The following is a 10,954-nucleotide window of genomic DNA, read 5'->3' on the forward strand; positions in this document are numbered from 1 at the left end:
CGGAGTAGGTTCCCGACTCCGAGGTTTCCCACCCTGGAGAGCTCCGCGCTGGCAGGGGCAAGGGAGAGGGAGCCGGGCAGCGGAGACCCCGCCTGGGAGGGGTTAACCCGACTCCACCGGGACCTTGCCCCCTCTCTCCCAGGAGCCACTTCAATCGGTTGTCGCCCCAGTGGCCGCCTTCTGAGCACGTGTTGCTGCCGGTCTGCGTCAGCGCTGGGTAAACAGATGACTGGCCCAGAGCGCCAGGCGGGGCTATTTAAGAGGCAGCCGCCCTCCCACCTTGAATTTGGCTCTGCTCCCCGGCTGCGCTGGTTGGAACGCGAATCCAGCTGCGTCCTACTCCGAAGGTAGGTTCCGCTCGCTCTCCGGCGGGGAATCCAAGCGTCAAGTGTCCTTGAAGAATGCTGTCTTCAGTTTTGTGCCTCTTCCATTTTATTATTCTGTTTTCTGTGTCTTCTGTCCGACAGCTTGAAAGACATTTCTTGAAGTCGGAAATCACAGCGAGGGCTGGGTGGGCAGAGCTGTTGAGGGACTTCCACACGCCTGCTTTGCTCTTCTCTTACGCGTGCAACGCTGGAATATCTATTTGCTAGAATTAACATGCAAACTGAGATTTTCTAGATGTTACACAGAGGTGCAGTGTACTTTGCAATCTTTTCAAATAAACTACCAAGAGGTTTTAAGATTTAAATTTGTTTTCTAAATAGTGCCGAAAAATTCAAGGCTTTGGGGATAGAAACGTGCGGGTGTTTTACCTGCTTGCGGATCTAAAACGCTGTGGTGCTTTGCCAACGACCGAGGACTGAGCGCCTATTCCTGGTTTTTTGAAACCCTGCCTGTATTTTGCGTAGTGGCTTATTGCCTTTTCGATGTACACCTTGAGGAAACTTGATAAACATGGCTTTTATTTATTGCTTCCACATTTTAACCTGTACTTCTCTTTTCATCACCGTTTATTTCCCTGTTGAAAGCTTCTTAGCTATCTGGAAAGATGCTACCTTTCAAGGGTCTCATTTCTCCCATGGAGCCTTCTTTTTAGGATATTTTCCACGCTATTTTTAATCTCTTGCTTTCCAGTTAGGAGATGAGAGACGCTCTTCCTGAAAGAAAAGGAAAACAGAAGACATTCCTTCTGCTAAACAGGGCAGAAGACAGGGTCTATGTCCGCCCGCCCGGGCACCGGGTGTGGTTCCCCCAAAAAACAAATGGGGCGCCCCCGGACGCGCGTGCTGTGGCCACTCGGCTCCCGTCAGTGCTTGGCAAGCTCTGCTGCTTGCCCCAGCCTGGCGGGTCTGGAGCTCCGTGCGTTCGGACGGAGCCCCCTTCTCCGTACCCGGGGTGCCCCGACGCTCCGCGAGAGCCTGCGGACGCCCCACCTTTTCGTTCACAGGCCCTGCCTTTGCTCTCCGCAGCCATGAACAGCGGCGCGTGCCTGTGCGTGCTGATGGCGGTGCTGGCGGCGGGCGCCCTGGCGCAGCCCGTGCCTCCGGAGGACGCTGCGGGCCCCGGGGCACAGCAGGAGGAGGCGCCCCGGAGGCAGCTGAGGGCGGTGCAGAGGGTGGACAGCGAGCCCCGCGCACACCTGGGCGCGCTGCTGGCCAGATACATCCAGCAGACCCGGAAAGGTACCGATGCCGCCTCCCCATCCCTCACTTCTGCCCCTGCGCGGTGCTCTCAATCCTGACCCTCTTCTCTAGCGTCCGGCTGACGGATGTGGGGAACCCCTCGGGAGGAAACACAGGCAACAAGTTAAGCTGAAAAGCTTTTCACTTTCTTCTCCCGAGTTGTACTGCACAGAACAGTGTGCAGTTTTCTGGACGTCCTTTGCAGCAAACTGGGAACCAGTGTGGAGGACTTAATTTATTAAGAGAAATCTTTTTAAAAAGCTTTCTTTAAACTAATTTTGGCATGGTGTTGCTGTTTAAGCTCAACACCATTTAATGGAGACATTAAAAGATAATTACTGAGCAAATTACTGACTGAAAAAGGATTTGCAGATCCACTAAATACCCATTACTGTAAATGCAAAGGAACCAGGAGCCACCCAGATACTGACACTTGGAAACTTTCTAGCAGGACGTGATCAATGCTGAGAATGCTTGAGTCTGACTACAACAGTTTAAAAAGAAGTGACAATGTGTCCGTTTTCACCAAAGTATGTAACAGAAGGAAAGGATCCATAGGAATTTTTGAGTTCTCCTTGGCAGTGATTTAAAATGATTCCCCAACAAGAGACCTGTTTGTTTTTATTTTGCTCTTGGAGAGACGGTCCCCACTGCAGCAGGAGCTGAACAAGCCGCAATTTTCTCGGCATCAAAGTCTTTCTCCAGGAATAATGTGATTCAGCAGCTCACTAGCTGAGCAGCATCCAGACAGCCATGTCCCTTTTCTGGGCCTGACTGTCTCATCTGTAAAGAGAAGATGAGGCTAGAGTTCCCCTCGGCCCCTTCTGGCTCTTTGGGTGACGCAGAATGGGGCTCATTAATCCCTAGGGTGCTAGGAATTGTGACTTGGACTGGGGCGGTTTTTTCCTACCAACTTTATCTACAGTGACACTGATGCTGAACACTAGTTGTGGGGCAGTGTGCTAAACTGGACCAACACTGAGGCACAGTAAACCACAGCTAATGCTGCTGGGAGGGTTGAGGGATGGGCTGCTTTCCCAGGAGGATCCCCTGCCCGACTGGTGTGCCAGGGCCTGGGTTTCAACGTGAACTCATGCCCTGACCTGATGGGGAGAAAATGGAGGGCGTGGCTCCTGGGGTTTCATATGAAGGTGAGACTGAGACCTTTTTGACCAGGGGATTGCAGTAGAAAAGAACAGGTGATTTGTTATGTATTTCCTGTCTTTGGATAATTGTCCCAACTACCATCTTTTGTTTTGCTTTCCCGTTAATTAAATTGAACGAGGTAGAAATGTTAATTGGATGGCAGAGAAAATCTGAAAACTTTTTGGGTTCCTGCTAGTTGTCTGTCTGAAAGTAATTTAAATATCTGTCCTTGGATGTGGCTGAATTTCAGCCAAACCAGTCTGAAATAGCCGAGGCTTTTCATTGAACCCCCTCCCCTTTCCCTTCAGGAAAGATCCACAAGAAACAGTTCTGGGAAAGAAGTCACTTACCAAACAATTACTCAGAACTGACACGATGAAGGCTTTATACTACAAATCTTAGCTAGGAGGTTCTTCCCAGCACCTCTTCTCAGCCCCCACGCCCCACCACATTTAGCCTGTGGTCCCAAACAAACCGGGGTGGGAATAGCAGTGAGCTGGAACTTCAGCTGCCAGCACTCAGGATCAGTGCTCGCTGGAAAACAGTCAGGCTCTTCTATTTGACAAATATGTACCAGGAATGAATATTTACACATATAAATATGATACAGTTTCATGGAATATTTTACATATTTTGAGATCATATCAGATTTTTTTAATCAACTATATTATATATTATGCTTAAAGATTCCAAACGTGGTAATGCCCTCTTTGGGCCGTGCTCAGAGTTTATCGTTAGGAATTGTCTGCAGAGCTTTCAACCATCTGAGGGGAAGCCATTCTGCTGGGGGGCAGGGGGGCGTCTGGTGTAGCAAAGCCCCAGTGCTGCATCTGTATTGTCTCTCTTGGTCCTCACACCGGCACTGCACAATAAGTTCTACTATCCTCACTGTGTCAGTGTGGAAGCTGGGGCTCTAGAAGGGTGGGTAACCTACCAAGGCTGCACATCTAGGCCTCAACAGGGCTGAGAGTCATCAAGCCATTCCCTTCCCAGAGTCAGCCATTCAGCCTCCCAGCTGTACTGCTCATTCTGGGTTTTAAAATTTAAAGGAGCCAGGCTCTTCAATTCGATTTCATCAGCTGCAAGTCCCTACTCTGTGTCTGCTCTGGGGAAGTGAGTGAGAACCCTGGGCAATGCACACAATGTGAGCGCAGAACGGTGTGTGGAGTGGAGAAATTGAGGTGTGTAACAGACACAGCCTCTGTGGCTGAACACAGTGCCCCACCAGCAACTGAGGCTGCTTGCGTGTATCGAAGCTGCCCCACTTTCCTGTCATTAGCTGAAACTTTAGGCAATGCCCCACCCTAAAAGTGGGGATTCGTCACCAGCAGGCAGGAGGCTGGGTCACATTTCCATGTCACCCTGTACAGTAAGTGGGCGTGCTGGTTTTATTGAATGCAAGGACTACTATTTCACCTGAAAGGTGTTGCACAATTAAACAGCAGAGGCTGTTTTTCTTCTGCATAGGCTGGAAAGATCTGCAAAAGGGCTGGGAGGTGCTGGGTTGACTCTTAGTTCCAAGGCTGGGGGGTCAGGAAGAGGAAGAAAGGGTGGCGACATTGTCCTGTATAGTTGTTTCTGGTTTTTAACTCAGCCAGCTTTATTCGATTATCCAATAAGACAGAGGAACTGCTTGTGCAGTGTCCTTTATTGATAAATAAGCCATAGCCTGACTCTATGCAGCCTGTGGGCAAGAGTTGGCAAGGGCAGCCTCAGGTAGAAGGGCTCACAAGAAGTGGGGACACAATGGCCCCAATACAATGGTGAGAACCATCGAGGGTCATCCACCCCTCTACTCTTGAAGCCACCTGAGTTTTGCCCACCGAGGTCCCTGAGGGACCTTTCTTGTCCCTCAGTTTGCACAAGAGAAGACGTTATACTGATTTCATACCCCAGAGGCCATGTCTGGGACTGTGGCCCAGGACAGTCACATGCCAAAGAAACCGCCTCTTCACGTCCCTGCTCACTCAGTGTGAATGATACACAAAAACCATCCTCCTGAGGACTCAACTCCATCCCAAAGGGCCCATTTTAGGCTCAGTTACTGCATTTTGGTCAAAATGGCTGAATTAAAATGACCCTTTTATCTCCTCTCTGCACCCTCTTCTTTGAGTGTTGCTAATGTGCTAGGATTTCAATCTGACGGTGCACCTTTTTCTCAACATCATTTTTTAAAAAGAAGGTAGCTTTCAAATTAATTTTTAAATGGTATTTATCTAGCAATAAGACTTGCTACCATTTTTAAACACTTTTTTGTATATTTTTCTAACATCAAAATATTGTCATTGCAATACCTAAAGAACAGTCAGGTATGTTGGGGGATTTTAAGGGGTGAACTTTAGAAGTGGGAAGGTACTGGGAAATCCTTGGTTGGCTTCAGCAGAGGGCCAGCTATATAAAGGAATACAGCCCTGGGGGTAGGAAATCCTAGGCACGTCCCAGCTGTGAAAAGCCGGAGTCAGTGAATCCACCTAAATCCTTACAGAAGAAAACCACGGCGATGACTGGCAAATATCACCCTTTCTCCAGTCACACATATGCGGGTCCTTCTCCTCTCTTAGATTTTGGTCCAGCAATCCCCCTCTCTTGATAGCTCCTCGATGCCTGTAAGAAGCTGCATGTTACATATTGTCTGGCTTTTTCCATTGTTCTCCTTTACAAATTGAAATAGTGATGTTCCTAGATGTAATGCCCTTTTCTCCTTCCTCCCTGCCCTTTGTAGCTCCTTCTGGCCGAATGTCCCTCGTGAAGAACCTGCAGGGCCTGGACCCCAGCCACAGGATAAGTGACCGGGACTACATGGGCTGGATGGACTTTGGTCGGCGCAGCGCCGAGGAGTATGAATACCCCTTCTAGGGGGCCCACACCTGCTCAGCGCAACAGGCAGCCACCTCCTGACTCAGAGGAGGCAGAATAAGAAAACAATCACACTCATAACTCGTTGTCTCTGAAGTTTGATGTTTGAAGTATCTATTTATTAAGTTCTCAATGTGAAAAATCTGTCTTTAAGATTGTCCGGCTCAACCGTACACCTCAGCAGAATTGTATAAATGGAGACAAAATGTTTCCCTCATCTGTGACTCCTGGTCCTAAAGTGTTGCTATGCGATTAAAGTGATTTCATTCTGCCCCCCTGTTCCCTGTGTCTACCAAGGGCAAAGGGCTCCATTTAGCCCTCGAACATTCCAGGAAGGATATACGGTGCCCAAGGACGAGTCCTTGTGGTAGTGGTCCCAGAGAGAGCTTGAGAAATAAGAGTCAAGCATAGAGCTGACTTCCCTGCTGCAGGCAAGGTGGCCAGGAAAGGGCCTTCTGTGTCAGCTCCACAGCCCAGCCCTGGCCACCCTGGGCCCTGGGCCCTGGGCTCCATTGCAGAGGGAGGACCTGCCCTGCTTGTAGTGAGCACTCGTTTGTCTGGCTTCAGCCCAGAAAGGCAGCTTGGGATGGAGGCTTCCATCCGCCCATCTCCACAGGATGTTCTCCTCTGCCAACCCCATCCCACACCAGGGTTTCCTTGGGGTTCTCTTGGCCTTTCAACAAATTATGGGGCATTACGGTCAGCACTTTTTCAGGCATTTGATCTCTCCATGGCACAGAAGTTATTTGTCCTTTTACAGATGAGGAAACAGGCTCTAAGAGGTGAAAATGACAGGCCCACGGTTCCCCAGCTAACGAAATTCACAAACCTGAGGCCTTATTGCTCATAGATTAGTGTGACCTTCATCACTCTAGCACTTCTCAAACTCTGGAGTTCATGTGAGTCACCTGGGGAATCTTGTTGAACTGCACATTCTGATTCAGCAAGTCTGGGCTGGGCCTGAGCAAGCTTCCAGGTGATGTCAAATGCTGCTGGTCCTGGACCACACTTGGAGTTGTGACGGAGTAGAGAAGAGCCTGTGATTACAATCTTTGGCTCCTACCGTATTTCAGAGACAGTGGGCATGTTGGGGTGACCCTGGTAGTTATCCAGTTCTTCTGTTGTGTCTCTGTAGGGATTGGTAAAGGGGGCGAGCCCGAGGGGACACTCAGAGATGATCTAGCACCAGCCACCCACAGTGCAGCCTTTCTGTGCCTCCTGGCTGAGCCTCCAGGAGCCTCAGTTTCTCATCCAGCAAAGGCCCCAGGTGGCCCAGTGCAGTAGGACACGCAGCCTAAAAGGGAAGAGACATTGAAAACAATGTTGGCAAATCTACAACTGATCTTGGAGGGACCCCATGGTCACTCATGCTGGACACTCAGTGCCATCTTCCTTGGTGGTGGAAAGAGGATGCCAGCAAAATCCTCAGAGGAAGACTGGGTCTGTGCGATCCTTTAATTTGAGCTGAAGTTAGGATTCAGTGTAAAACTTCAACTCCAGGTGTCGGCCCAGTGGTGCAGCGGTTAGGTTCGCACGTTTCGCTTCTCGGCGACCCGGGGTTCACCGGTTCAGATCCCCGGTGCAGACATGGCACCACTTGGCAAAAGCCATGCTGTGGTAGGTGTCCCACATATAAAGCAGTGGAAGATGGGTGTGGATGTTAGCTCAGGGCCAGTCTTCCTCAGCAAAAAGAGGAGGATTGGCAGCAGTTAGCTCAGGGCTAATCTTCCTCAAAAAACAAAAACCAAAACTTCAACTCCAGGTAGACAACACATTCTGTTGTTCCCTCCTGAGGTTATTACCCCATTCAGTCCTTGCACTTTGATCTCCAAGACTGCTTCATATCTTAGGTGTCTAATCCCCATTCAGTCCAAAATATCCAAATGCCTATGTTTTTAGCATGTGCACACACGTATACCATGCAAAAAATACTATTATTCTGAGTGTGTGTGGGATACTGTGTATATATGGGGATGAGAGTGTGCCTCTCTGAGTGTGTGTGTGTATTGTTGGTGTGTTGGGGGTGAGGGGTGATGAGGGACTTGGAATTTAATATAAAGTCAGCAGCAGGGAATGGATGATAAAGGTCTGACCTGCATTAGCGATTTATAAGTCATCAGGGAAGTGGATGCTAAAATATCATCTTTGAAGGTAAAGCCGCAACTCATACAAATATAAAATGAACGCGTCAAAGATGTCATTTAACTCATTAATAAAGGGAGTAGTAAGATGTCACTTCATTTCCAAGGAGAATCTGAAAGACAGCCACATCTAGGCAGTCAAGAATGCAAAATGTTGGCTAATAGACATAAAACTGGTTCATATCTACAGGTCAATAAAATGTAGTGTTTGGAATAATCTGTTATGTATCTTTAGGGGACAATATTCATTGAAGTTTCTATAGACAGAAATTATTTGCATTACTATCAGGTTTCTAGGGCTTACAGACTATAAGTAGCCCAAAGACTCAGATTGTGGCAGCAACAGATAAACGTTCAGCATTCCACTGAAAGGACACCCAGTAATCCCCTTTGCCCACTTCAAAGTCTTTCACAATTTTTCTTAATGCAGGAAAGGGACAGGAAAGAACATTTCCCAGCCTCCTCTTGGGTGCAGGACCCTATCCAAGGAGCCTTGTGAGCATCAGCTCAGGACACTTTCCCAATCCTGCGAGTAATTGTGACCCCGCTTTTCAAGGAGGAAGCTGGAGCTCCGACATGCTGAGTGACCTGCGGCTGCACTAGGCTCACACGTGGCAGTTCAGCGATTGAAGCAGTTGGTTCCAGAACTTTTTACGAGGTCACTTGGAGCTCCTGTCAGCAGAGAAGGGGCCTGGAGACTTGTTTGGAAGCTGAGTCTATACGAGTGTGACTGAATTAGCATATGTGGTCATTTATGGTGGCTTTGAGGGGACCCAGTGGAGCTTACGGGTGGGAGGGAGCCTAGAGACTTTTCCCTTTCAGTGCCACCACTGGATGCAGGCTGATCTCCTTGTAACTGCAGTGTCCTGTTCTCACTTCTATGCCACTTGCTGTCACAGGGACCCAGGAACCAGGACATATAACCCCCTCTTCCTTAGCCCTTCCTCAGGGATCACAATAGGCTTCTGCAGCTGAGCGAGCGAGTATCACAGAAGAGCCAGCCCTCCTCAACCTCTTCCTTAAAGAGGCCTGAGGACTCACACACAATCAGAAAGCCATGACTCTCCTTTCCTCCTCCTCTCTCCCACCTTTACTCCCCTCTCAGTCCTCTCCCCACTTCATCTAGTCCTCTTCAACCCCCCTCCCCTCCCTCATACCCCTCTTCTTTGCCAGCTGCCCCTCTCGAATCCCTCTAGCTTGCAGAACCTCCACCCTAGGCCATGTCTTCCTGTAGATAGTCCTGCGTTTGCACTCTCAGCTCTGCTAATTAAGGCCACTCTTAAGGTTCCTTTTTGTTGATTCATTGGAATTTAAAAGTTGAAAAGTCCAATAGCTATCATTCTAGCCCAACACACACCCTACCCTACCCCTACTCCCATTTTAGAGATAATAAACTTGCTCAAGGTCACACAGTGAATTAGTGATGGAACCTGCAGCCTCTCTGGAATCAACTCCTTGCCAGGCTGAGACATAAAGAACTTGCCTGGTGGTCCCTGAACTTGCTGATACCTCTGGGCTCTGATTTAAGAGGCCTGGCCTGCTCTGATGGTAAGAGCTCAAGTCGCAAGATGGCCAGCAGCCACAGGGTGGACAGAATTCACTTTCCCAAGATTTACTTTACCAAAACCTAACTAACACATCTCTCTTGTAAAGTGAGGAAATCTTTACACAAGACTCCCAACCTATGGAACACAAATGGCATCTTTGTTCTCAGTCTCAGCCAATCACAGTTAAAAGGAAAGTGAGGATGGAACAAAGATGCTGTATGTTCATTTTTTTAACAAAAAATGACACAAAACACCATTTTTTTTCTTGTCTCAGGTTTGAAGAGCCAAAGGAAAGAATCTTGACCACTTAGCTAGTAGAGTTCAAGGTACTTTGAGTATTTTTTTTTTCAGTATCTTCAAATTTTTGCTAGTCCTGAAGATAAATAAAGCAGAAGCCAAGCAAAAAGAGACAAAATCATTGCTTGCTAATCTCCCCTGGGCTCCGCATTCTGAAAGCATTTATTAAACCAATCTGTTGGTGTCTATCTCCTGCTCTGAGTTGTCCTCCCAAAGAACCAGGATCTACAGGACATTATCCTTCTGCCTGAAGAACTTTATCAATTCTTTTACAGCAGGTCTACTGCTATGAAGTCTCTTAGTTTTCCTTTATCTGAGAATGTCTTTATTTCATCTTCATTCCTGAAGGATATTTTCACTGGATTTAGAATTCTAGGTTGACAGTTCTTTTCTTTTACTTTTAAAATGTGATACCATTTCCTATGGCCTCCATGGTTTCTGATGAGAAGTCTGAAGTCATTCAAATCATTGTTCCCCTATAGAGAACAAGTCATTTGTCTCTCTGGTGTCTTTCAAGATATTTTCTTTGTCTTTAGCCTTCAGTAGTTTGATTATGCTGTGCTTGGGTGTGGATTTCTTTCAGTTTATCCTGTTTGGGGCTTCTTCAGCTTCTTGAATCAGTAAGTTTATGTCTTTCACCAAACTTGTGAAGTTTTCAATTATTATTTCTTCAAATATTTTTTCAGCATTACACTCTTTCTTCTCTCCTGGGATTCTGATGACACAAATGTTAGACCTTTTGCTGTTGTCCCACATGTCCCAGAAGCTTTGTTCATCTTTTTCTGTCTGTGCTTTACAATGGATAATTTCTATTTATCTTCTAGTTTACTGACTCTTTCTCTGTCATTTTCATTCTGTTAATGAGTCCCTCCAGTGAGTTTCTTTTTTTTTTTTTTTTTAAGATTGGCCCTGAGCTAACATCTGTTGACAAACTTTTTTTTCTTCTTCTCCCCAAAGCCCCCCAGTACATAGTTGTCTATTCTAGTTGTAGGTCCTTCTATTTCTGCTATGTAGGACGCCACCTCAGCATGGCTTCATGAGCAGTGCTAGGTCCTTGCCCAGGATCCAAATTGGCAAAATTCTGGGCTGCCGAAGTGGAGTACATGAACTTAACCACTCGGCCATGGGGCCAGCCCCCAGTGAGTTTCTTAGTATGGTCTTTGTATTTCTCAGTTCTAAAATTTCCATTTATATCTTCTATTTCTTTGCTAAGATTTTCTGTTTTAACATTTGTTTCAAGGATGTTTGCAATTGCCCATTTGAAATCTTTTGTAATAGCTGCCTTGAAGTCTGATAATTCCAACCTCTGTGAGATCTCATCCTTGGTATCTGTTGATTATCT

General features: G+C 47.4%; 1 protein-coding gene across 2 annotated transcripts; it reads left to right on the plus strand.

Annotated features, from left to right (window-relative positions):
* Positions 1-209: 209 nt before the first annotated feature.
* Positions 210-5,899, plus strand: CCK (cholecystokinin). 2 transcript variants are annotated; one of them, XM_014860124.3, is made up of 3 exons: positions 210-347; positions 1,413-1,625; positions 5,494-5,899. In XM_014860124.3, the coding sequence occupies exons 2-3, from the start codon at positions 1,415-1,417 to the stop codon at positions 5,625-5,627; spliced, it is 345 nt and encodes a 114-aa protein (XP_014715610.1). In that variant the 5' UTR covers positions 210-347; positions 1,413-1,414; the 3' UTR covers positions 5,628-5,899. The 2 variants fall into 2 exon arrangements, with proteins under 2 accessions (XP_014715610.1, XP_014715611.1); XM_014860125.3 differs by having other exon boundaries at positions 217-347; positions 1,391-1,625.
* The last annotated feature ends 5,055 nt before the right edge of the window (positions 5,900-10,954 follow it).

The sequence above is a fragment of the Equus asinus genome, chromosome 21 (genome assembly GCF_041296235.1).
Source record: "Equus asinus isolate D_3611 breed Donkey chromosome 21, EquAss-T2T_v2, whole genome shotgun sequence".
Lineage (NCBI taxonomy): Eukaryota > Metazoa > Chordata > Mammalia > Perissodactyla > Equidae > Equus > Equus asinus.

Coding starts and splice junctions, on each gene's coding strand:
- CCK (XM_014860124.3), top strand. CDS start 1,415: ATGAACAGCGGCGCGTGCCTGTGCGTGCTGATGGCGGTGCTGGCGGCG. Junction 1,626..5,493: donor CATCCAGCAGACCCGGAAAG/GTACCGATGCCG, acceptor TGCCCTTTGTAG/CTCCTTCTGGCCGAATGTCC.